The sequence below is a fragment of the Labrus bergylta genome, chromosome 19, assembly GCF_963930695.1.
Source record: "Labrus bergylta chromosome 19, fLabBer1.1, whole genome shotgun sequence".
Classification (NCBI taxonomy): domain Eukaryota; kingdom Metazoa; phylum Chordata; class Actinopteri; order Labriformes; family Labridae; genus Labrus; species Labrus bergylta.
This window is the reverse complement of record NC_089213.1, coordinates 18,981,501-19,009,366: the sequence shown is the minus strand read 5'-3', so window position 1 is coordinate 19,009,366 and position 27,866 is coordinate 18,981,501. Positions and strand designations below refer to the sequence as shown.

Sequence of the window (27,866 nt, the reverse complement as noted above, 5' to 3'; positions counted from 1 at the left end):
CCACGACTTATAACGTTATGTTCCCATATTATAGCAGATAACATCAGTATTTTATCATGTCAGTAGTAAAAAAAACAAAAAAAAACAAATTAATGAATACAGACAAAATATTTGCCTGATATTGTGATACTGGTATTTGCTATTTTTTTGCTGTTTATTATAGTAAGGTAGGCTACTCGCGAAGAGCTGCACAGCCGTCATTTATTTTAGAGGCTATGTTTATTTTTTATTTTTACATTTTTAACCATTGATAAATAATGTGAATGAAGTCAAAATAAAACAACATGAATACACCCCTCAATACAAACAACCCAGAGACATAACAAAGAGACCCGTCCGCTACGACCCTCCCTCCCCTCCCGGTTGGCGCAATGAACCGCACGCTCTCTCTCATCCCTTCCCGTCATGCAGCGCTCTCGCCTGCTCCTCCGTCGAGCCGCCATGTTGTCGGAGTGAAAGCCTGGGGTGTCAGAGAGAAACTGGGGCCGAAATCCGCGACCATCCACCCTCTCCGCCGGTGAGTATCAACTCACACCCAATCGCGACACCCCGGGACATTGTTTATCCGTGCAACGGGGCAGGTATTGTCACTATGGCGACTCTGAGGGGGGGGTATACAGAGGTGTATTTCGTGAAGCTGTGACGGCTACCTCCCTTTCAGCTGCTTGACTCCTTCCTCTCGTTGTGTCGGTCTTCCGCTCCAGACAGCTCTCGGGCCTTTGTTAGCATCCGCGTCACGGGGACCTGTGGGGCTGCAAGGTCGGCAGACAGGTAGAGACCCCCCGGGTGTTTGTTAATTAGAAGAATATGGTGTCGTGGGGCCACTGCGGCTGTTTAAAACATTGTGTGGAGCCCGTGTTTGGCCACCGGTTCTCCCGGGCTGAGCTTGTGTCGGGAGGCCGTGTTATTGTTGGTACATGGGCAGTGAACCTTCCATAACACATCCGAGACTGGTGTGAGTGAACACGGGGTGCATGTACGTGAAACCCCAGGTGATTATGAGGAGCTCTTTTCACGTATACATGTCACCTCTGGTTTTGATGTGTCATGTCTGCTCGGAGGGAGACATTTAGTCTGTGTTGAGACACCTAACGTTATCTCATGCTAAGCTGCAGGTTGCTCGTATTGTCACACCCCTGTCTGTGCCCGGTATGCGGTGGATTGATCGCCGGTATTGAATAATGATTAACCCAGTTAGATTAGAGAACATAATGCCCGTTTCCGTATGCTTAGTTAAACTTGTAGCATAACATGTCGTGTGCAGTTTGCTTTGGGGATCGGCCACAGTGTTGTGGATTTCCGGGTGTTTCTCTCCCTGATTTGGGGCAGTAGCAAAGAAATAAGGAGCTAACATTTCCTCGTTGCATGACGAGTGGAGCAGGGAAACAAATACATGAGTACATGTGCGAATGATCACTTGGCAGGCAATTTTTTTTTTTTTTTTTTTTTAATCTTCTGGGACTTTTCAGCCGGTCCGCTTTTCAGTCTGTATGGAGGCGTGCGTTTGCACAGTAGTTTCAGCAGACAGAAGAGAAAGCTGCATGCTTTTGATGATGTCGACCATGCAGACAGAAGCCGACAAAGTTAATTACTGTACGTATGGGCTCAGGGTGAAAAAGAACTGCTTTTAATTTCCTTGCTGCCTGTAGGGACACTAATGTGAAACTTGCAATTTCAACAGAGATTAGAGCTTGTTGGATAAATAGAGGTTGTCAAATAGAAATGATATCCATCTGACTGCTGGAAACCACTGAGGGGGTTTTGGTTCAACATTAACCATGACCAACTGGGTCGGTCCACGCACATTCTACATGCTGTGTCTTTATTGGGCAAGATGACAATCTGCACACCACCCTTCAACCAGGATTAAATGACAGGGCCCCTCCAACCTTTTTAAATTACCATCCTCAATTTGCCTCCATCTTTTTGTTAAACAATATCAGTCACAATCCTTGTTAAACTTTCTGACATGATCTGAATTGCTCATGTTTGTACAATTAACTTAGTTGCACGTTTATTAATTACTCTTCTAGTTGTCAGAATCAGTTTTATAGGCTAGTATGTGGGCACAAACAAGGAAGCTGACTCTTGTTTCACATGGCTGTCGATGTACAGACAGTCATGAAAAAACTACAACATGCAGGGATATGGACACATGAATATTAAAATGTATAATATATTAAACACAATATCAACACTTGTATGACAGTAGAGAATGTTGTAATGTAGAGTCTAAAGGTGCTGAGATACATTTTGTAATGGATCAGGTTGCGAAAAGGTAGTTGTCTGTAGTGGATCTAGGAGAGAAGTTTATTCATATTTGTAAATGAAGTTTGTGTTGATTTGCACACAATTATGTTAATTGGACTCTTAATCAGAAAAGGGACAGATCCAGTCTAATATTGGTACCGGGTTCGATATTTGCGTGATTTACGTATCGTATATTGGACTGACGACGTTGATCCACGTCGCTGGTCAAGAAAGGTCTTTTGGAACTTTAAACCATTTCAATTGGCAAATTCTCGCTCTGAAGACATGCAGCCTGAACTGTAAGGAGTACCCACAAAACATCTCCAGCTAGACGTTCAGGCAAAATGAAACAGCTCCTTCTATATGATGAAGTTTAAAATCTTTAATTTGAAAACCTATTAGTTGTTGCTGCTTTCTGTTTGTATGTGCAGCCAGCACAAAGTTCAAAGACTTCTTTGGAATAGGTTTAATTTTTTACACATTTTTATTTCTTTATTTATTTGCTCTTTCTATAAGAAATGCAAAGCTAGGTTTACTACAGCTTTATGTAACATTACACATAATACCACCACCACCACCACCAACAATAACACTATTGATTGTGATTAAAAACAAAAACAATTCAAAGCCGACTCAAAATGTAGCATCCTAACGAAGCTCTCAAAGACAGTTTCAGTAAAACTGCGCACTATTATTTAATCAATGTCAGGATTTACTGCAGGACTTTCCTATGAGACTGCATTTGTTTTTTTAGGTAAACTTAATACGCATGTAGCTTACTGAGTATGTAGTACAGTGGGGACATATCAGATGTAACATTGTGAACTTCTACTTAGACCGCTAGCAGAGATGTGCAGCTGTGTCTTACCTAAAGCCAGGCTTGCTCATGTTTTATTACAAAAAAATGTTTGAAAGTGCACTGAGAACCAGAAAGGGGAACGGCATTGTGAGTAATGTGCAGATCAGTGTCTGAAAACAAACCGAGTTCCCTCCAGTGAGGGAAATTTGGATCTGTATGGCGTGTGTGTTACCTTACTTAAAACCACACACAGCAGTAAGGTAAATGTTTCCAGTACATCGTGCTGACTGCAGAAAGGTGAACAGGAAAATCACCTGTCCCCTTTGCTGGTTAGTTTCTGTAGTTTACATCGGAAACTGCTGATTCCACCTCTCCACATTCTGATTGTCAAATGAGTAGTTTACCACACTACATGAGTCATATTCATGCTGTCCCTTATGTGGCTGTAACCTACAAACTTTGTAATGAACTTTGGGCTCTTTAGGAGGATTAAACTAATTAGGATTTATACATTCAAAATAGGCCCAGACATTACATCAGTTACTTTCACTTAGTAGAACCTTTTCTTTAAATTAACTTTTGGCTTACTAAACCAACATTTTTTCTTTCAGTGATAATATTATCTGAACTTGTCTATAATAGTTTTGAATAAAACTGGCTAAGATTTAACATCATTTTCTATTCAAAAGAAATCCTATCACTGCAAAAAATCCTACCTTCATAAATGTGTTAATGATAAGAAATTAGTCTTACATAGCGCTTTTCTAAATACTCAAAGACGCTCTAACAAGGAATAACAACAAAAATGACGAGAACAATACAACGAAGAAGTAATGTCAAGGAAAGAGGATGAGAGTTAGTGGTTGTAGGCAGTGTTGAAGAGGTGAGTTTTTAGGGATTTCTTGAAGGAAATGAGTGTGGGGGAGGAGGAGCTCAGACAGGTAGGGGGGAGCCAGGTTATGTAGGGCTTTGTAGGTGAGGATGAAGTGGATACTCTGGGGGATGGGGAGCCAGTGGAGGTTATGAAGGACTTGGGTGGTGTGGACTCTGTTGCGGGAGTGTGTTTTATACTAAGATTTCATAGAAGCTGTTATATAGGGCTTCACACTTGCAGAAAAACTCCTGATATTTTCAGAAGCTGCTGTATTTGTGAACACAAACAGCTAAATGTTTCACTCGGACTTTACCCAGAGTTTCTCCTGCCAGACCCCTAGTATTTATGTGAAAAAAGCTATAGTATAGACATGCATATTTTAGAGAAAACATTAGTTTAATCAGAATACATCAAATGATCTGGTCTCTGGGTTGTAGTTTGTCATGAAAGCCAGTTCATGTTACAATGTTTGCTGAGCTCTATTTTTTGCATATCTGGTTGGGCCTGAAGTTGTCAAATGTGGGCAGTCCATAGAGACGGCATGCATTGAAGCCCCGTCCGCACTAGAGGAAGAACTGTTTGTGGTTGTCCATTTATTTTCTGTCGCTTGAAGGTGCCTTCTTATCAGTTTTGACCAACGCAAAGGTTGTTACAGACATGAGACATGTGGCATAACAGGCAAATGGAAACACAACCTGCTGGATAGGAACTTAGTAATGTAGTCAGAAAAATAAAGAGGTTGAAAGTTGAAACTTAGTGAATCTTTAATTTGTTCCTCCAAAGTTGTTTAATCAAATAGTGGTTAACTTTAAAGAGTTAAACTTTGTGATGATTCAGAGGGAGCTTTCCCCATGAAAAGCAAAGCAGACAACTTGAAAGAACAGTGATAGAATGTATCAAGTTTGTCAATTCACCTCTTTGTTTGTAATAAAAAATCCTTACAAATGAATGGATTTGAATTTGATGTCACCAGAGACCCTTCATTCATGTTAGACTGCAGAACTTGTATAATAATGTAATTTAAATAGATGTAAATGGAGCTCGTACAGTTTAAGCAACATTGTCAGTGCGTGTGATATTGCAGAACAAAGTGAACGATGAACACTCAGTTACCAGATTAGTAGGAGCTCTTTAACTTATGCAAAACTCATGCAGTCACCTTAACAGCCTTGTTTTAAATCATATAAAGGTATCATGTCCCTGTCTAATTTAAACTATTATAGAATATTTCATTTTGTGATTATTTTGTAGGCTGTATTTTGCGGTGCTGTTGAATTGTGCTTTATGCTCATAAGTGTCTTAAGTATTAGGGGGGTCTCCAATACATACATGCATGTGCCTTTTTGTTTTACTACAGCTCTTTAATTGGTAAAAAGGAATTACGTTTTTTACGGTTGTTAATTGTATTTGATTAGTATTAAACTGCATTCGTTTTAGAGAGTTTATCCATCACTTTGTTTTTCAATTGCTTTATATGTGACATTTGTGTGTTTTTTTTTTGTGTCTGGACAGGCTGTGGTGGAATGAGCAGTGTGTGTGTGTTGAAGAGGAAAGCAGTGCTCTGGCAGGATTCATTCAGCCCCCACCATAGAACTACATCTCCCAGCATGCCTGTGGTGCTGAGCAGCGGAGGACATGCCCCTCCAACTGGGCAAACCCCTCAGGCCACACCCCCCAGCCAGCAGGTAAAAACCCCGTAACACCGTGATACACTTCTTCTACTGAATGAAAAATCGCATTCAAATCTAACAAGCTGCAGTAAATCCACTATCTGTGCATCTCCGGGACGCACCTCCTCTGTCCCATACTGAACAATACACTGTGAACAGCAAACATGTGATGAAACAGAGTTTTTCCTGCTTGTATAATTATGAGGTGGACGCCATCAGAACAGTTTTTTTATATCCCCCAGCTCTTCTTCATAAAATTCTTATGAAATGTGGTTTCCCAAAGACAGCACATGGTTATTTTGGCAATTACAGCGTTCACCTGATGTAATGGCAGCTCTCTGTCATATTCAAACGTTGAAGAAAACTGTGGACAGCAGCTTTATAAACTGATTTCCAGGTCTGGCCGTGTTATTAAGAAAGTTATGTGTCTATAGTGGATCAACTCACAAACAAAACTCATGTTTACAGTTGCATTAAAAGTATAGAAAGTGAATCTTCCACTTAGCGGTGGGCGATGTGACCTCAAAATCATATCACTGTATTTTCTTTTGTCGCTTTTTGCTGTAACAGCGTTCTATTACAGTATTGAAAGGAATCTTGCAATTGAACACATATTAATGCACTACAACCCCCCTTTCCCCCCCCTTAAACAAGCCTGTGATGAAATACTCGTCTCATTTCTGTGCATGAGAGCAGAGAAAGATGTTTCTGTGTTCACTTCTCAGGATGTTTTGGTTGAATGGTTTTGTTCAAAAAACAACATTTTATTAGGGACCCCTTCAGTTTCAGGGATAGCTACATAACCTATCAACATTACTGTCCAAACACGTGTCATAAAGTAACATCTCACTGCCAGCATGTGGCTGTCAATCATGTGCTCCGGTCTTTGAGTGTGAAGCCATTTAAGGTCCATTTCTAATGACTCTACTCTTCTTCTCCTCCAACTATCCATAAACCTGATGTTCATTGTTGAACTCCAATATAGATAGCTCTCAACATGCCTAAACCGAGCTCTGCATCATTTATTCCTACAGCTTGCAGAAATTGACAACATTCTTTAAAGATAGTCATTAGAATTTTCCTAGAAAAATATTTTAGACTTACACAAAATGAATGTGGCTTAATCACCACTTATAGGGCTCCAAACATGTGGTGGTACCTATGTCTGCAGAGACCTTGTCCTCTGACTGTATTCTGATGTTTCAGCTGACTTTAGAAGTTTTGGGCGGGAGGTGGATGTTTTTCCCGAGCCAATGGCTGCGCACAGAGGGGACAACCTCCCCTTACTCTGTATTTGTTGCACCTTTTTTTTTTTTTCAATAAGCGTCTGATACATGTGCTGGCTCTCAAGATAAAGAGAGACAACGGATTGATTTGATGCAACGTATCTTAGTCGTTAAGTGAAGATGTTTACTGCTGATGTTATTCTGCACCCTCTTAGTTTAGCCACATCATTTATAACAAGCCTATCTACCCAAGGTTCAAAATTCGTAATAACATAATCGTGAAAGAAACATTTTGATAGGGGACTCGTGTTGTTTGGGCCGATTTGTTCAACATACTGCTGATGAAGATTGTCAAACCTAGCAGACACAGAAAGACCTGCGTTTTTGTCCTCCGTTAATCACATCCCTAATCTAGGAGCACTGTAAGCCTTTCAAAGTTGATGCTATGTTGTCTGTTGTCTGAAGTTTCAACTGCAATTGACAAAGTTTGTTACAATCTTAGGGTGCACTCACACTAGGCAATCCATTTCACCCCTCAAGTCCAGTTCGTTTAACTAAGAAAAGGGGCGGTACAGTATATTTGGTGAAAGCGGCACCTGCAAAAGTGTTTTTAAAAACCGGAGTACAACTGACTGTATTATGAAAAACTGCCTCATCTCAATGTCAGTATTTGTTACCAAACCAATAGGGAAGCCCATTAGAGGGCTACGCATCTACTCATAGAACTGGAATTACATCCCGTAACCTAAGTTTGCAGCTACAGACAACAGTAGGCTGCTACGTTACTGACGGTAAATTTGTCATTTCTGTCATCCATTACCACCAGCTGTTAAGTGTATGACACAGACACTGTGAGATGAACAGCATCTGGAGCTGCTGTTGGATCTCTCATAGAGACGCAGGAGGATTTTGATCAGTTCGTTTTTTTCTACAATGCCAATTAAGGTGGAGAGTGCATGTTGTTGAGGTGCCGCTCTTAACGATAAAGTTCTGCGGGAAACACTGTAATTTTGTTTAAGCTTCCTTTGTCACTACTGAAGCTTCTCCTTTATCAAGTATGTATTCGTCTGTTTTAATTTACATGTATTAATATTCTTAAGTTTGTGAGTGTGTTTTTTAAATAGACTATTTAATATGAAAATACTTTTTTAGAATCTGTCTTTACCTCCACGTCTTGAGTAAATTCTCAGACAAACTCTTGTCACTAGGTCAATAATTTCCGGGTAATAATCACGTCTGTGTGTGTGTGTGTGTGTGTGTGTGTCACTCAGGGTGTGGCGGGTGCTGGGCGTTCTCAGGACGATGCCATGGTCGACTATTTCTTCCAGCGGCAGCATGGAGAACAACCAGGCAAACACCGATGGCCCACTGGAGACAACATCCATGACAGCCAGGTGCGTGTGCGTGTTTGTTCACTATGTGTGCATATGTGTTGCACAAGTAACTGCGTACCATTGCAGCACTGGTACTGTCATTATGTCACGCACTATTGTGTGCTTGTACAAAGTTCGCAGGAACATTTCAGCATAGAAAACGTTCTTGGAATTCTTTTTTTAAGATTATCTTATGGGATTTTTGTGCCTTTTAATTGAGAGACAGGATAGTGGATAGAGTTGGAAATCAGGGAGAGAGAGAGAGTGGGGAATGACATGCGGGAAAGGAGCCACAGGCTGGATTCAAACACCCGCTTGGAGCACTACAGCCTCCACACATGGGGCGCACGCACCGCGCCACCAGCGCCCCTGGAATGGATTTTTAAGTAAACATCGCATAATGCTCAGAAATATGGATGAAAAATAGCAATCTGCAAAAAATTGAAAAGCACAGAGGTATATGGAAACCAACATCCTTCATAGTTTTAAAATAAAAGTATCAGTGGACCTTTGATGAGAAAGAACACAAAGTTACTCTTCAAAATCCTTATCTGTTGCTTACTGTTACATTTAAAGCAAAAGCATCTATGTGTCATTACTAATTAACAGAGGTGATTAGAGTTGAGTTTCTGTTTATACAGTATGTTGGTTAAACTGCATGAGAGATGTGATTTGTCATTGTTTAATGTCTGACGGCTCTCTCCCTCTGTGTCTGCAGGTACGCTCCATGGACGAGCTGAACCATGACTTTCAGGCTCTGGCTCTGGAAGGACGTGCCATGGGAGAGGTGAGACACTGCCGCTGATGGTCAGGGTCACGTGTTGTCTGGGGAAAGTGGAGCTTAAACACCTCAGCTGATGAAAAGAGCAATTGGCTTGTTGTTTTATTTTTTTGGGCCTTTTGCCTTTATTGCATAGGACAGATAAAGAGAGATAGGAAATGGTGCGAGCGACATAACCTCTAGGGTATCGGCGCTCCGGCTTATTGTTTTTGATCATTTTGTTGATACTTAAACTGTATAACCTCTATGACCTCAACAGCTTAATCTATAGTTTATCTGCCACAATTAATGGCCGCCTTGTATGTTGTCTCAATGGCACTTGGTTGGAAAGATTCATGATGGATTGCTCATGAAGTCAAACTTGAATAACAGGAAATCCTGGAAAAAGAGATGGAGTAGTTGGTTATTGTAAGGCCTCTGTGCCCCTGAAGTATTTTGGACTTGAGTCGGCTTTGTTTTCTTGACTGAACTCTCTGAAAGATGAGTAGAGACTCAACAGAGAGGCTTTGGACGGACTGTTGGCATTTTTAAACACAGTCGAGTCATTTAGTTAATGTTGGAACTGTGCCGAAAAATTAGTTTTAGTTCGTTGAACATAATATCACTCTTTGTCCTTTTACAACTCAAAAGGTTGAATATAATACAGTTGCTATTTACAATTATAAGTTATATAGATGTCTTGATTCTTTATTTTTTATATAAAGATGGCTGATGCGTTTAAACTGATTTCAAACAAATAACTGATAGTTTTTTTTATTCTGTGACCTTAACATAAAGCTCACAGATACAGACACAAAAACAAGCTGATTTAAGTAGAGTACTAACATCAGAAAGGATCTCTATACAGCTCTTATTCTAAGATTGAGATTTGAGCAGCATGCCACTATAAACAAAACATGTTATAAAAGAAATCAGTTGATCTTTGCTGTTCTTAAGGCTATATAACTCGTTGAGCCAGATTCTTCATTGATTAATGATGGCTGCCAATATCAACCAATGTTTTACCAAAGCAAAGAAGAGCTGATTTAAATGAGTGTGTTTTTTTTCACCGGAAAATAGCAAACAGTGTGGTGCTAGCAGAAAATGTTAACGTGCGCAAGTAGGACAATCCCCATGAGATGTTGAACTAGTGTTCATGTGGAGGCAGTATAGAGGAAGTATTCTAGGCCTATAAAGGAAAAGTAAATGTATATTCTCTATTGCACTGGAGTCATATTGATACTCTGTACCAGCTCATACACAAGTTACAGTGCTGCAGTGAAATATCACTGTTCATCTTGCCATGTCTCAGATTGCATTTTGACAGCACTACAAATCAAAATGCGTCTTCATGAGTCTCAATGATTAATTACATCCATCATTTTCTTCACTATATAAACATTACTACTTCACTATATAAACCTGAACTCATTTTTATTTGGAATGGCCTTTTAAAATCAGATAAAACACTGTGACATAAAAAGCTGCATTATTTCAACAGCAGTATTGACTCACACATTGGTATGTAACTCTGTGTGTTTTTTTTACTTGCTTCAAATGCGTGATTATGACCTTCTCAGGGAGAAAAGATGTTAAAAAAAGTAGCGCAGCAAGACTGGTCTGTAACCCAGCACAGGCTATTTCACGATAAAAAACAGTGTTGTTCCTCTTAAAGACTGGCTTTGATTGTGATGGTGTGATATTATATTTTTGAGCCACTCATTTAGTTCGAATGGCCTTAACTTGATAGTTCTGGTGCAGTCAGGGGTACTTCTACCTATTTGTGTGTTTGTGTTACTGGAAAGTGCAGCGCTGACAGCTTAGCATTAAAAAGAAAAAGAAAAAAAAAAGCCAAAATAAGACATGCTGAAGGTTGTTGAGGATTTGAGGTCTGTTCTGCTGGAAGGTTATTCAGTTAAACAACCCAATAATCTTAAGATATTTCCTTGTAGTTTGTCCCTTGTTTTCATGTTTGTTATGCATGTTAACATTTCCCCTTTCTGTGCCTCAACAGCAGCTGCTAACTGGTAAGAAGTTCTGGGAGACGGATGACTCTGGGAAGGATGGACCAAAAGGGATCTTTCTGGACCAGTGGAGGGACAGCGCCTGGGGGGCCTCAGGTATTTACTAGTGTGGCTTATGTTTGTGACACGATGGCAGACTGGAGCCTGGCAGAAATACCAGTACAGATCAACAAACAGACAGATCAATTACTGTCTGGTGTTCAAAAAATAAATTTAGATTCCTGTCAAAATCCGAAGCTGATGTCGGAATGATATCACACTTCTGATGAGGAGAGTAAAATATCATATCAACACAGTGCAGCTATTTCTGTCACCATGATGCCAGAACAAGCTGCCTTTCCACTTTGGTATCAGTTTAAAGCTGTGGAGAAAGTTGTGCGCAAGAGCTGTTATATCGAGCAAAATATTTAGAAGTTTAAACATCACTTGTGCATTAGACGGATTCTAACTTGTATCCAGACAGTCATGTGTTTGTTAAACTGTTTGCATGTTATCTGCATTTGGCCACATATGTGATGATGTACAGCTCAACTTCACTCCCCTTTTTTATTACACACACAAGTTGTGGCATATGTTAGGTTTCTAAGCTGTTAATGGGTCCAAAAACACTCAGATGTATCATTTCTATTATTATAACTATTTTATCAGAGCAAGGCAGTTCTCTGATTGTTACATAGTAAATCTCTGCATTGGGAATAGCTACTTAGTAAATCTTTGGTTTTATACTTCAAGCTTAAAATAACTTTGTCCACACCATCTTTAAGATCTCAGGCTGCATATAGACCAGTAAAGGATTAATAAATTGGTGGAGAGCGTTGATAGCCTAGTGGTTAGTGCACAACCCTTGTATTTGTCGTCCTTCAAGCGTGCGACCTGGGTTCAAAGCCGACCTGTGGCTCTTTCCTGCATGTCATTCCCCTCTCTCTCTCTGCCTGATCTCTGACTCTATCCACTGTCCCATCTCTAAATAAAGGCTTACAAACTTTAAAAACTGAAAATAAGTTGGTGATACAACTGATTGTGTTGTCAGTGTAGTGTTTTTGTTTTGGATGCTGTCACTTTTGCCTGAACAGTTTTTGCGGAACTTGACTCTTTACTCCTGTGCACAAATGTTATTTATCTGTCCCCGCTTCCCTCATGACAGATCACTCGGTGTCTCAGCCAATCATGGTGTCTCGTCGGCCCGGGCAGGGTTTCCACGGAGGGGGTGAAGTCGGGGTGGGCTCAGTTATGTCACCGCGCTCTGAGAGTGGAGGGCTGGGAGTGAGCATGGTGGAGTACGTCCTTTCCTCCTCGCCGGCTGACAAACTGGATTCCTGCCTCCGAAAAGGACCCTATGTGAGTCTGACCTCTCGTTCTGACCATCAGCGTTTGTCTCTTTACTAATAATTTACTTACTTTCACATTTCCTTTGACCTTTTACTCCCTCATGCATCTTATTTTCTGTTTTTGTGTCATCTTTTGTCACCCAGTGATTGACAAATGGTGATGAGGTTTTGACTTTAAACATGTCCGTTTGTGCCTGGCTCTTTCTTTTCCCCTTATTCGTGTCCGTCAAAGTTAGTATATCAGCACCTCTTCTGTTTGTTTGTTTTTCACAGTCATTTATATTTCTTGTTCCCATCTCACAGGGGCAGAGGGATGGAGAGGTGGAAGAAGAAAAGAGAGAAAAGCCAAAGGCGACATTTGAGGGAGAGAAACTGAAAGAGACAGAAGGTGAAGCTGATGTCATCGGTGACGTCATCAACCCCAACGGGCTGCCGGTGCAGAATGGCCTCGATGTCGACGTCAAAGACTTTGGGTAAGACTTAGTTTGAGACTCACAATTAAAAATCATCCACAAAAAACCTTTTAGATGTAAACTGAACTGTCTTCCCTGCAGTCGTCCTCCAGGCAACATGCCAGTGTCCGGACCCGAAAGTGACCTGCTTGGCGGTCCAGGTGGTGTTGGCGCTGAGGGCCTGACACCATTGGGAGGCGGTGGAGGCCCAAAACCTCCTGAGGACTTCTCTGGTGTAGATCAGGGCGGTGTCACCATGGACCACATGGAGTCAGTGATGGAGCCGCTTCAGTTTGACTACAACTCCCAGATGCAGATGGACTCTGCACCCACTGTGGGTTTATTTGATTACACCAACCAGCAGCAGGTAAAAGCAGCAGACATTGTTGGGGAAAAAAAAAAAATCTTGTCATGAGCTCTCTAAAAGGAGCTCAGGTGGTATTAGTGTTACTCACCTGTCACTGTGCTGTTTGCAGCTGTTTCAGAGAAACAACGCCCTCGCAGTGCAGCAGCTAACAGCAGCACAACAGCAGCAGTATGCCTTGGCAGCAGCGCAGCAGTCTCACATTGGTAAGAAAGTGTGTTGACTGTGCATGTTTGGACATGTGAGCAGCTGCATGTCAACATGTCATGTTTACAAATAGAAGTGTGTTTCACTTCTGTTTGACTTGTTCTCTTCATTGACAAAAGTTTATTTTCTCTGAAAAATTTGGTATCATTACATTCATTAGGACAATTTTTCCACTGCCTAGTTCAGTATAGACAGGATCACTGCAAAAAACTTTACAACAGAGTTAAAGTGCAACCACATGATTTTCTGCAGAACTCTGTAATCTAAACTCTTAATGTGAGAGAATAAAGGTTACTTCTTAAACGTCAAACCCACAGTAAGACCAAATCTCTCCCATAAGTCCCATAATAACGTTGTATTTGCTGCACTTGTGACTCAGAGGCTATTGCAATTTCTACTGTTTGATTTCGGAGCTTAGCATCACAGAAGTTAGTAAAGACTTCATTAAGGCAAGTAATGCGTAACAAGCCTAAATAGCCTTAAAAATGTTGTGGTCATGCACTAACCTCAAATAAATTCTGGAGAGGATTTATTTATTAGTATGTGGACTCTTATTTTTTTATGTGATTATCATGCGTTGAAGCTTTATTATACAAGTTTTAAATCAGTTAATGTTACGCAATATATGAAACCTTTTTTCCCTGAGGACTGTTTCACTATATTTTTCAGGTCTGGCCCCAGCATTTGTGCCCAATCCTTACATCATCAGTGCCGCTCCACCAGGGACAGACCCCTACGCAGCCGGCCTCGCGGCAGCAGCTACCCTCGGTGTGTAAAAGGACCCTGACATTTGTTTGAACAGTTGGAAGGATACAGAAACATCCACAATAATTATTGTTTGACAGTGCGGAGAGATGGCTGTATTTAGTGTATTTCTTTGCGTCCAGGTCCGGCAGTGATGCCTCCCCAGTACTATGGTGTGACCCCCTGGGGGGTTTACCCTGCCAACCTTTTCCAGCAGCAGGCGGCTGCAGCCAACAACTCGGCCAATCAGCAGGCGGCAAACCAGGGCCAGCAGAACCAACAGCAGGTCAGTCAGCTGCTTGCCAAAGAGAAACTGGCATGCAGGCTGCCTCTGGCTCAAGATGTGTCTGTCTGAGCGCTTCTTATGTGCCAGTAGAAATGTGCATTTATTCTCACTGCTGCTCTGTTTAGATCCATAAGCAGAAAACTGCATAGCCTGGGGAGATCATGAGCCAGTCAGCAGGAAATGTTTCATACAAATGTTCTTTGTCTTATTTACTTTTGCTTTGCTCATAAATTTAAGCTAACATAAGGAATGCACTCTCATCCTGGCTCTTTATTACACACTGCCATTTGTCTCTCTGTTGGTCGCCACATTGTTTTGGACATTAGCTGTGGAGGAATTTAAACATGACAGAGCACAGTACACCAAAGGTTCATCGTCTGGTTTTAAAGATTTAACATGAGCACTGTATTTGTAATCATTTGCATATTTATAATAGCATGACCTCTAAAAATACCTCTTGTTTCCTTTTTTTGTGAAGGTAATGCGTGCTGGAGGCAACCAGCGACCCTTGACCCCAAGCCAAGGTCAACAAAATCAACAGAATGACCAGCTGGTTGCAGCAGCAGCGGTCAACTCAGCCCTTGCTTTTGGGCAAGGGTTAGCAGCAGGAGTCCCTGGTCAGTATGAAAACTTGTTTTATTGCTTTGACAAAACTCTATTTAAAAAGATGACATATTAAGGATTGCAGCAAAATGTCCTGGTATCTCAAAATTATTCATGAATGTCCAAACACTGTAAGATGTTATAGTACCACCCATAGATACATGACAGAAGGCATGTTTGAGTCAAGTAAGGAAGACTCTTAATTCCTTTGTTGCTCTCCATTTTTCTCTCAGGCTACCCAGTGCTGGCCCCTGCAGCCTACTACGATCAGACAGGGGCCCTTGTGGTCAACACCGGAGGCCGGAGTGGCCCTGTCCGCCTCATGGCCCCTGCTTCAGTCATCATATCTCCTTCTGCAGCACAAGCAGGTTAGAAAGTTTTCCACGCAGTCAAACATTGTCAAAAGTTTGGTCTGTCCTTGTTGTTCACTGCAGCCAACAGCACAAAGGAGGATGTCATGCCTACATAACAACAGTCGTCTCTAACAATAAGTTCTGAATGTGCCACTCATCCAAATCATGTCATTTAGAGATTATACTGTAAGCCTGCACATATTTAAGTTCAACTTTCAAGAAGGTGCCCATGCATTAGGGTTGTCAAGGTACGTTTTAGCCTTAGTATTATTGGAGATAACATAAAGCTTAGTTTGTTTAAGATTCTCCCCAGAAAGAAAATATCTCCTTAAGAATATATGTGGCACTTGATCATATGAAGTGAATCAGTGTGGCTGTTTTCATTCATGACAATGTGAGAAATCTCTTCTACTGTTTTCCCTCCACAAGTTGCAGCAGCAGCAGCTTCAGCAGGTGGTGCCAACGGTGGTCTAGGTGGCGGAGCCAACGGTCCGTTTCGTGCCATGACGTCCCAGCAGCCTCAGCAGCAGGGCGGCCCTGGCGGCGCTCTGGGAGGAAGCTCTTTCTACGGATCCTCCTCTCTCAGCTCCTCGTCCCAGAGCTCCTCTCTTTTCTCACAAGGCTCCGGTCAACCCGGACCCGGTTCAGCCTCCCTTGGCTTCAGCCAGCCTGCCTCCTCCTCCCTTGGGGCCTCACTGGGGGCCACGCTGGGTGGCTTTGGCACTGCAGGTAGTAACACACATGTCCCCCATATACTGATGTTAGAAACCCTTTCTAAATGGTCTCCTTTTTTTCTTTTTTGCATCAGGTTTTCCTTTTGCTTTGTCATAGTTTTAACGTTTCTAACCATATTTCATTTGAAGTTGATCTCATTGAAACACCATAAAAACTAGAGCATCACTTACAAATCTTACATTACCTTAAGCTTGTACAGATGTTAAGGATAGGAAAAATTTGGAAAGTGTATATATTATGATTCAGAATTGAAAAGAGAACCATTACAGTACCTGCATTTCTAGACAGATCTAGACTAAATTTGATATCATCAAATGAAGGCCTAAAATGTCTTTGTTTGAATATAAATATTGTAAAAAAAAATTGTCTGGTCTTGAGCTGCTGACACCACTAGCTGTTTATGTGCACCAGCATATTAAAGCTAATAAAACTGTGTTATAATTTGGCTCATTATTTTGGACCAAGTCATACAACCAGTACTTTGAATACATTTTGCTTAGATCTGTAACCTTATTTTTATTTATTGAAAAAATAATTGAAACCAATACTTTTCATGGGTTTTAATTCCATAATAATTTTTCATCATATTCTTCCTACCTGTGCTACTGTTGTTGTGATGTTGGCCTTACATTTGAAGTGGTCTTAAAAACTCTTTGAATTTCACTTTGAGAATCTTACCAGCAATAAGTAGGACTTGTTTTTCTATTACAGGTGCCTATTTATAATTTAATATTTTCATCTGCAAGATCTGATCTGTGCAATTGTATTACCTTTCTCTCACATTATGGTTTAGTTTCTTGCACAACTTTTTAACTTAGGTTGTACTGAGTCTAGGGATGTGAAGCATTTACCAGTTCTGAAAGATATCACATGACATTAAGCGAAAAAACTATTGCAGCTAACGGTGGATGCTTTCATTGTGCTGAGTTCAAACCACGGTTAAACAAACAAAAGATCTGTTAAAAATACATCAGTGTTCCTCTGAATGCCATGGTCTCATGCACAGTTTTGTCTCCCTCTAGTGGCCAACTCGAGCGGTGGCAGCGGGTCCAGACGGGACTCCCTAACAGGCAACAATGAGCTGTACAAACGCACGCCCTCCAGTCTGACCCATGGAGGTTTTTATAACGGCACCCTGGGCTTCAGTCCCTCCCCCGGCCCAGTTGGCATGCCACTGCCCAACCAAGGCCCCTCTCACTCCCTAACACCCCCGCCCTCCCTGTCCAATCACAGCTCCTCGTCCAACCTCAATCTCGGTAAGTCTCTCTGAGGACAACTATGCCATAGATTGTTCTATCTATTTTGATCACAGTAATGCCACAAATGTAAAAACATATTTGTTGCTTTTTAAATGTGAATATATCAGCTATGGTTTAATGACCAATAGGCATAACTAAATGTACATGAATAGCAGCTTTTTAGAACTATGTTGCAGACAGACATTTACTAGAGCTTTATCAAGTTATTCAAATAATGATAATGATAATAATGATGAGAAGAACACTGAGTTTACTTTAACTTGGGTTTCTTTCAAAAATGAGCCTCTACCACTTCAGGCAGCATCTGTAGTTCAAAAGTAACGCAGAGTTCTCACCAGACAAGGCTTTAATGTCAACATGGAGGCATAGGCTAGTGCAAATAAAGTTGTAAGTCCATTGCCCAAAAGGGTCTTGATTTCTTTCTGTAAGTGTTTCGCTGTGGCGCTCCAGCGAATCTTTTCACCATGAAGTTAATCTAATGTTTGTGTCAAAGTTAATGCAGCAGTGGAATACAATTAATAAAGCATCTCAAACAGAGACTTAACGGAGTGAGAGAAGCGTGGCAGTGCTACTTTGCAGAAGACAAATTCAGCTTGAAAACACATTAAAGGAGCCATCATCAGTGCAATTATTTCCCTATACGGTCCTGTGAAAAGGAATGTACACCAATGAAAAGATGTTACAGATGCTGTCATTTTAAACGACATGGTGCCAGTAAAGATTCTCCCCAGCCAGATTTAATTTCATAGCTTTGTGGTATTTAGGCATCTGTGTTTTCCCAGGCAGAGGGCCAGATCCATGGGTTTGATTTTGCACTGCATTCTCAATACAATCCCACCATACACTCTGATGAACCTACAACATCTTCAAAAAAAAAACCTGATACCCTCCTTTTGTCTTGTTTGTTTTAAAAGTCATTAGCTGTGTGTGTTGAGACATTAGAAATTGAAAATGTGGGCAAATTAAGGCTCATTTCCTTATAGCCCAGTCCTGATGCTTACTAAATGTTATTGTGTTTTGGAAGATTTAAAATGATTCTCTTACGGGGCGTGGTTTGAGCGCGCCCCATGCACAGTGGCTGTAGTCCTCCTCAGATATATACATTCAAACATGTCTGTTTAATGGTTTTATATCACTTAAAAGGCATCTTTTTTAAATTCTTTCTTTGTTTCTAGTCTGGACCAGCTTAATATTTTAGATAGTGCTGCCATCCAGTGCTGTTTTTCTGTGCTGCATTTCTATGAGGGGATATTCATGATGCTGTATATTAATACTGCAGTGTCATCAATTAAAGAATGAATCCATGTTAACTCATGCAAGTAATCACTGCAGCAGTATTTTACATTCCGTGGATTATGAAAGAGAACTTATTTACATTTCCTGAGCTTTAAATCTGAATTTTTAGATTAAACTTTTTGAACAGTGTCAGTACTTACAATCGCCTCACTTTTCTCTCTGTCCCCTCAGGAGGACTAACCAATGGCAGTGGGCGCTTCATCTCTGCAGCTCCAGGAGCAGAGGCCAAGTACCGCAGCGCCGCCAGCTCAGGCTCCTCCCTCTTTTCACCCAGCAGCCAGCTGTTCCCATCCTCACGGCTACGCTACGGCATGTCAGATGTCATGCCGTCAGGCCGGAGCCGCTTGCTGGAGGACTTCAGGAACAACCGTTACCCCAACCTGCAGCTCAGAGACATCGCCGGCCACATCATGGAGTTCAGCCAGGACCAGCACGGCAGCAGGTACACACAACCAAGTCACAACCTTAAAAAGTCTGGGTCAGAAATGTAGTCAGGGGTTTTGTGCATGTGTGAAAGCACCAAGGGATGCATCTGAGAATCTCAGTGAGTGGGAGAACAAATCGGATACATTTCCTCTGTATTAAGTAAATGAAGTAGAAGTCCTATGATGCAAGTAAGACCTGTCTAGAAATGATAATGTCCATCCCTACACTAATGTTTTGAGTGTGAAGCAGAAAGAGAAACACCTTCGGCCATGGCTGAGGATTTTACAAGATTTGTTTGAGTAAATAATTGGCAGCAGCACTGGCACTGTTAAATAAATAAATAAAATTGCTTGGACAAAACATCAGCCAATGTGTTACACAACATTTTTTGTTGTGTTTTGAAACATTTCTTAATGTGGATCATAGCAGCATAGGATAGTGTTTTAGAGGTGTACTCAGGAGGATTTGCAAGACAGAAATCATAAACACATTTTGATGTTGATGCAGCAGAAGTCGAGATTTTGTGACTTTAAGTCCCGAGGTGTCAAATCCGAACGGTGGCTCTTGTATGTCTTCTCTCTCCCTATTTAATAGACTGTGGCTCCTTTCTTGCATGTCTTCTCTCTCCCTATTTCTGACTCTCTCCACTTTCCTGTCTCTAAAATAAAGGCATACAAAGCTCAAAAATAAATAATTAGAGAAAAAACACTGATACCTACATTGAGCCATTTGTTAGATCACCTGTGTGAAGAGTATGACCTTAAAACCAGACATCCCATGTTTTCAATACACTGATTGTGTTAAAATGTCTTCCATCCAAGCTCTGGAACCAAAGTTATCTATGATCATCTTCACTTCTGGACTTGAGAATGAAGTGTATAAATGTTCAACTTTGGACTGGGACTGCTGTGTACAGATTCAATGCTGGAAGTCAACCAAAATATGTTTCATCTTTCATGTTCCTCATAGACCATGAACAGGCTTCAAAGTTCGAGCCCTGAGGATGTTCCTGTAGTTTCATGCTCAGTGTATCCTCCTATAGACTCCTCTGACGTGCTGCTTCTCAATATAAGCTGTAAACATGTTAGGAATGTAATGTTGAATCTTTAGTCTGCATGTTCTCAAGCACTGAGTGCAGTAGTAGGTTATTGATATAATACATATAATCCAGAGACATTCTCTGATGATTTCTGGGTCTGTCTGTGTTGAACCAGCCGTGCCTCATATGCAGACTTCCCCACTCAAATCATCTATAAATACACTGTGACGTCCAGTCTGCACATTCTCTTCAACATCCCTCTGTTTTTTCGATCCCTGCTTCTTTTGCCTGACATCCATCACTTCACCTCACAGGCTGTTCCTTCTCCTCTTTTCTCCTCTCTGAGCTTCATCTCCTTTTGTCTGGCTGTTCCCTCAGGTTAAAGATATAGGAGCAGCCCCCTCTTTCTGTCTAAGCACATCTGTTTCACTTCATTGCTCTGTCACCGTCTGAAGTGTTTTTCTTTATCCTCAAGTTTATCCAATATTTGTAAATACCCTTTATATTCTTGTCAGGGTCCAGGGGCCTCATTTATCAACAGTGCGTAGAAAGTGTTCTAAATTCTGTCTTACGAATTAAATTTAGAATGTTTCTAAGTACAAAAAAAATCTGTATTTATCAAACATGTGGACGGCGATGGTACGCACATCGGTAGGTAATCAGTGTTGATAAATCCCACATGTTCTTAACCAGCAGGCTCGTGCATGTTCCGGGACATTTGCATTCAGAAAAAACTAAACCATTTATGGTAACAACACACCTCCTTTAAAAACAACTTGAACATATTTACCTCGGCGGAATAATACACAAAGAAAAGAAGCTTTAAAACAGAAATGAAGTGGATGAGGTTGAGGTTGAATAAAAAAATGGATAAATAAATAAAATAAGGTTAGTAACTCTCGCGCTGTGATCCAATTCAATTATTAGTATTTTCACTTAGTCTAAGTTACTAACAAAAGAACAAATGCTGCATGAGAGAAGGTGATGGGTCAGAGGAGAAAAGACGAAGATGAAGTTTGAGATTAGGCTCAGTGCAAAAAAGTAAAACGCATCTCTGCATAAAAATGAGAAGCATTTGCAGCTGAAGGATGAAAGAATAATCCACAATTTCACCCAAGAACGGTGCATTTACAGCGTCATCGGGGAAAAAAATCAAACAGTGACGCTCTCACAAGAGAACAAGCTGCACCAAACAGATCAGTGCGCTCTTTTGAAAAGCCCTTACTGCGGAGCGCACGGTTCGCCAAATCATCGAATAAGGCAAACGAGCCATAATGTAACCTTTCAAACACGTGTCACGTTGGTCTTTTTAAGGCTTTGGAACAAATTGAGGTAACACGTCTGTTTCAAACTAGACGAAATCCCTTATTTGGGGTTTTTAATTAAAGAAAACTCGGAACATGCATCTACGTTGAGATTGATTCTGGCGTGCTGTGACACTCGTAGTTCTTTCAATGTTCTACCGCTAGATTCTGTGCGTAAGCATGCTAAGAGCTGTGCTTATATTTACACACATTTCTAAGTAAAAGTACAGGTTGATAAATCCCACTCTTTGCGTGGGAATGTTCTTACGCACACATTACACACAGAACCGTGCTTAAATGAGCCCCCAGGAGAGCAGGCTGTATTCCTCCCTCTTTGAGTTTATTAAGATAGCTAATTCAGGAGAGTAACATGTTAGGTTAATATATTTTGTATTCTCTCTGTCCAAAAGGTTTATTCAGTTGAAATTAGAACGAGCCAGTTCAGCTGAGCGCCAGCTTGTCTTCAGTGAGATACTGCAGGCGGCCTACCAGCTCATGGTGGATGTCTTTGGTAATTACGTCATCCAGAAGTTCTTTGAGGTGTGTATGAAAAGCTGGTCATCATTTTTAAAGAATTGAGTCAACAAGATTAAATTCCACAGAAATCATTATTCTCCAGTAACTTCTGTACTCTTATGTTCTTTGTGGCCCGAATAGATGTTTGCTGTAGGTGATGTTGTCTTGGATTAACAAATGGATTAGAGGATTAAATGGCTTATTTTTGTTATTTGTGTGTTTCAGTTTGGCAGCCTGGACCAGAAGCTGGCTCTGGCGGAGAGGATCCGGGGTCATGTGCTCTCTCTGGCCCTGCAGATGTACGGCTGCAGGGTCATTCAGAAAGCTCTGGAGTTCATCCCCTCTGATCAGCAGGTCATTGTAAGTGCGGCCATTCTCACCGCCCTGTCTGCATGTACAAACAATGGAAACAGACTGCACCTTTGCACCATAATGACCCTGATTAGACTTCCTCTGCCATAGCTCTGCTGTGAGTAAAAAAAAGAACAGGTCCTTCAAAGTGCACTCATTTAAATGTAAAAGCATTTATTTTCTCCATGTGCTCATAATTCAACTGTGAACGAGGCTGCTTTGCTCCTGGATCACTAATTTCTGTTTATATAACTCAACGCTACATCGATAAAGACGCGTGCTCCTCAAGCTGAAACAGCATTTTTTTTTCCTACATTATAGGTTTTTTATGATAGAGCTGCCTCTTGAAGCAGCAGGTTCCTCGCGGGCTCTCTATCATCAACGATGAATGAGGCTAATAATCCCACTGTTTATATGCAAATGTTGAACTGCAGGTCTGAGGATAAATCGAGCTGAATATCAACAGTAAAATTCTCTCCTTAAATTCAGGGGTTTTGGGAAACGTAAGAGTGTGTGGGACAGAATGAGGGAAGAGATCCATCTCTCCTTAATGGACCTCAATAGATTTCTCCAGGGCAGCTGTTCAAAGCCCGGTGTTATTTGTTGGCCTGTGAGCCATCATGAAAAATGAAGGAGCAGCTGGGAAATGCTTTGGAGCAACATTTGACTTTGACTGACTCACAAACATTTACATGTCCCCTTCCGTTTGTTCTTCTCCATCTACTTTCACCTCTTCTTCATCTTCATCCTCTTTGTCTTTCTCCTCCTCGTCCCTGCAGAGTGAGATGGTGCGGGAGCTGGACGGCCATGTGTTGAAGTGCGTGAAGGACCAGAACGGTAACCACGTGGTGCAGAAGTGTATCGAGTGTGTCCAGCCTCATGCATTGCACTTCATCATAGACGCCTTCAAGGGACAGGTGGGCCCCCCCCCCCTCTCTGGACACACACACACATACTCTCATACACACACTTAAAATGTTTCCACTTTCAATCATTGAAGCCTGCCAGTGCTTTGCTGACATCCACACGCATACATTTTAGTTAAGCGCGCACACACACACACACACACACACACACACCGTTGCTTCCTTGAGGCAACAAGCATATTGTCACTGCCAAAGTGCATAGACACACAAGTACTGAGTCCTTCCCAGGGACAGCATATGTTGCCATGGCAACAGAAACCTCAGCCCAGTGGAAAACAGCCATCTTCTATCCAGCAGCTAAATGTTACATTAGCATAGTGTTAAAAGAGATTTGGGGTGTCAGTGCATGCACTTTTTTTTTTCTTTTCTTTTTTTTTATACAAATAAAAGGTTTCAGATTTAAGGAGTCTGTCCGGATTTTCTGACTGTATATCTCACTGATGTGTGTGCGCGTTCTGCCTGTCACACATTTGCATATTGAGTAGCTGTATGTTTTTGATCTGACGGCTCAGGTTTGTTTGTGTGGGTGAAAGCACGTCAGGAATGTGCTCTCACCTTCCCTGCCGGGTTGGGCTGGGTTTGTGAGAATATGATTATTTGCTACTGTAATCCATGCAACGCTCTGCCCCTTTTCAGTGTTTGAACAGAGATAAACTGGTGTTCAACTCTGAGCTCCAGGACCACTCGGTGTGCATGTTGAATAAGTAAAGATGTGTAATTATGTGCGTCTCTTAGGTCTTTGCCCTCTCCACTCACCCTTACGGCTGCCGAGTCATCCAGCGCATTCTCGAACACTGCCTTCCTGAACAGACGCTGCCTATACTGGAAGAGCTCCATCAACACACAGAGCAGCTAGTGCAGGTAACACACACGACACACACACACACGACACACACACACAGAAAGTCGAGCGATCACTGCTATCTTCCTTCTACCATCGTTACAGACATCATGTTGGCTTAAATAAAGCTTCTCTCAGTCCAGATTTTTGATCGTGTGTGTGTTTGATGTGACGTCGGAGGCACCAGCTGCTCGCTCACGTTTTCAGTTAATGTGTCGTTGGTTTGTTTTATTTAGGACCAGTATGGCAATTATGTCATCCAGCACGTTTTGGAGCACGGCCGAGCAGAGGATAAGAGCAAGATTGTGGCTGAGATCAGAGGCAACGTTCTGGGACTCAGCCAGCACAAGTTTGCAAGGTAAATTCCAGGACAAACTCTCAAACACAAGGCTGCGATCTTATCTACTGTCCTCAGAACAGATTTTTCTTTCGTTTCTCCACAGTTGTAGCCCTTGTGTTTTTATTCCTAATCCGTACAGTACCTGCGTTTGAACTCACCCCCTCCCTTCCTTTTCTAGTAACGTGGTGGAGAAGTGTGTGACCCACGCGTCTCGAGCAGAGCGGGCAGTGCTGATAGATGAGGTGTGCAGCCTGACTGAGGGCCCCCACAGTGCCTTATACACCATGATGAAGGACCAGTACGCTAACTACGTGGTGCAGAAGATGATCGACGTGGCTGAGCCCACTCAGCGCAAGATCGTAATGCACAAGGTGAGTGGACACGAGGGTCTTCAGACATGTTGCATCAAATAACGAAAATGGGTTTCTGTTTAAAGCACTTGGTTCCAAAATCTCCCTTTACAGATGTCATATCAATACCGTAAAATCCGGAATATAAGTCGCACCGGTTTATAAAACGCACCCTGTTTTGAAGGTCTCTTGGAGAGAAAAAAAAGTTTAAATGTTTTCCTGCATGACAATTTATATTGTGTTCAGTGATGTCTACAACGTGCAGTTTCTGTGCAGCTGTGTCGCTCTTGTAGTTCCGTCTGTTTTCACGTTCGGGAGTTTGCACTTCTACTAGCTACAGTACGGTAGTTGAGCTGGCCCCCCCGCCCCCCCTGAAGGTCAAGTTAAAAAAAATGAAAGATTTTTTTGGGGGGCTTTTTGTGCCTTTATTGTAGAGATAGGATAATGGATAGAGTCGGAAATCAGGGAAAGAAGTCATTTAAGGATACCTTTCCAATAGAAAAGGACAGCTGTCATAAAAGTAACCCATAAACACCAAGATTCCTTCAAGTCGTCATGTCAGCTTGTCCCCACCCCCCCAACGCTGTAAACCTACAGGAAACACTGGTATTGGTCGCACCGGTGTATAAGACGCAGCCAACTTTTAAGACGAAAAAATAGGTATTAAAAGTGCGCCTTATACACCGGATTTTACAGCAAATACACGTTATTGTTTTGATTAAACGGTAGAGAACAATCATGTTAATATACAGGGTAAATGTTAACTCACCTCACCTTTCAGTCATTTTGACAATGTCTTTTTGTACTTCAGAGAGACTAAACAAGAAAAGTACATTGTCACTGTGGTTTTACAATTTCTTCATATCTACAACTGACTTGCATTCTTGTATAACATTTATATCTTGAGTTATTCCCGATTAATTACGTTTTTTATGCTTCGTCCAGCAAATGTCCATAGACTGTTTGTGCGTGTTCTCCTTGTACGAAAGGAAAGTGCTTCATTATGTTTTCTGTTCCCCAAAATGTTGTTCTGTACTCATTTATTAATTTTGCAAGTATGTCTACCTTCACGTTGCATTGATATAAAGCCAAAAATGTTCCTCAGTGTTGGAATCTGTTGCTTTTTCCGCAACTTCAGCGTCATGTGTTGCCTCGTTTTGCGTCATGTGTTGCCTCCTAAACTATCTTTGGTTAATTACCTTTTTATTGACCAATAAGCACTACATTTCAGCATTGGTGTTAAAAGATCCTTAAAGGGAAGATGAAACATTGACCCATCATCTAACCTTTTATATACCTGCAAATCCATATATGTCAATTATATAATGTCAGTGGTTTCCTAGGCAACAGCACAGAGGCTGACAAAGTGACAAGTTATAATTGATTTACCGTGTTATAAGTGTCTTCTTCCCGTAATCCCTTTTTTAAGTGTCCATAATTTTTTTTTGTGCAGATCCGGCCTCACATTTCCACCTTGAGAAAATACACATACGGCAAACACATCCTGGCCAAGCTGGAAAAGTACTACATGAAGAATGGCGTTGACCTGGGTCCTCTCTGCGGTCCTCCTAATGGCATCATGTAAACCCCCTTTCTCCAGCCCCTCCGACCTGAAATCACCTGATCTACTCTACCCTCACCCTCTTCACCTTTCACCCCCCCCCCCCCCTCCTGTCTGACCCTTACAAAAGTCATTGTGCCCAACCCCCCCCCCCCCCCCTCCAATTCCTGCTCACTGAGGACTTTGAGTACCCGTCTTACCCCTGTTTCCACGGCAACCCTTCGGGAGGAGCCTGTTGCTACAGGCAGCCTTAGTTTTTTTTTTTTTGTCTGATTTTGTTGCCCCTCCCCCACCTGAGCCCCAGCCCTCTGAGCTTGGGAAGGGAAGGATGGCAAGGAGTGGATAGAGGTGAGACCTGCTCCACTCCCTCTTTTTCTGTTTGTCTTCTTTTTTCTTTCATTTCCTCTTTTCTGATAAACTCACAAAAATCATTTCACCTTTTTGCTACTGCTGCACACACACAATCCTGCTGTCCCCACCTTCTCCTCCTCTCATCTTAGCTATTTACCACTATGAGATGGAACGAGTATTTAATTTGTCTGACTTCACAGAATCATAGATGAATACACACGCACATGCGCCATCAGCTAACCAGCAGACAGATCATTTAGCATGGGAGATTCGTTTTCTGGTCTTGCTTCTATAAATATAACGTGTATACTTGGTGTAGACCTTTGCATATATATATAAATATATATATAAAACTTTGTAGTTTTTCTGGTTTTTGATGTTGAATCTGTATCTATAATGTATCCTAGTAGTGACCACATACTTCTGACTGTATAATTGTACATTTGTAAACCCTTGTAATGTAAAAGTGCTTTACCACCCTTTTTGGTATGAGAAGAAAAAAGAAAAAAGCTCACTCTGGAAAAAAAATCTTAGAAAAAAACCCTGTGCATTTCAGTGTATATTCTCACCTCCTTGGTTGTGACATATGAGTTGTTGTATATTGTAAATTGTAATATCAAATTTTTGTTTGAAAAGCCCTTTCTATACAGCGTAGTACTTGTACAAAGATTCGCCACGCTTGGTTTTATCTTTATCTTGTCACTGCTTAACTTAAGACGTCGATCTCCCACTGACTCCCAATTGGACACGTTCTGTTAGACTTAGTGGTGTCTTCTGGTTTATGTTGAAGGTTCTTTCTTTTTTTTGACCTTTTTTTAAGATCTTTTTATAGGAATGCTTTACCCCATGAAATGTGTCATGTTTATGGGTATGCTGGCTGGGTGGGAGAAATAACTTTTACTCATTTAAACCCTTCAATTACCAATGACTGTTTTCAGAGGGGTAAACCCACAGATTGTACAGAGGAGATTTTTGTGTTTTTTGGCATTTCTCTAGTGCTGTAAGTGCTGTATCATACTGTCTATGTCCTTTTGGGTGAGAGAGGCAGCCTGCCACAGTGCAGGGTGTACATTTGGAGCAGCCTTGTGTATATTTACTACGAGCACACCTGTAACCATATGTGTATAGTTAACAGAACCTGTGTATGCTTATTGCCTGGGCAACTATTTTTTGTAACTCCTGTTGTAGATTGTCTCTAAACAATTGTGTGATCTTTATTTTGAAAACCAAACTGAACAAAAAAACTTTGAAAATTTAA

The 27,866-nt window shown here is 41.4% G+C and overlaps 1 protein-coding gene across 1 annotated transcript; it reads left to right on the top strand.

Annotated features, from left to right (window-relative positions):
* The first annotated feature begins 360 nt into the window (after positions 1-360).
* On the top strand, positions 361-27,866 carry pum1 (pumilio RNA-binding family member 1). Its single transcript, XM_020631651.3, has 23 exons — positions 361-517; positions 5,436-5,608; positions 8,091-8,213; positions 8,911-8,979; positions 10,967-11,072; positions 12,121-12,314; positions 12,608-12,777; positions 12,859-13,123; positions 13,233-13,326; positions 13,997-14,095; positions 14,215-14,357; positions 14,836-14,974; positions 15,194-15,328; positions 15,743-16,042; positions 17,071-17,304; positions 18,775-19,045; positions 21,783-21,912; positions 22,114-22,248; positions 23,019-23,156; positions 23,901-24,026; positions 24,243-24,364; positions 24,525-24,717; positions 26,150-27,866. Exons 2-23 carry the CDS (start codon positions 5,447-5,449, stop codon positions 26,279-26,281), a joined length of 3,480 nt encoding a protein of 1,159 aa, XP_020487307.1. The 5' UTR covers positions 361-517; positions 5,436-5,446; the 3' UTR covers positions 26,282-27,866.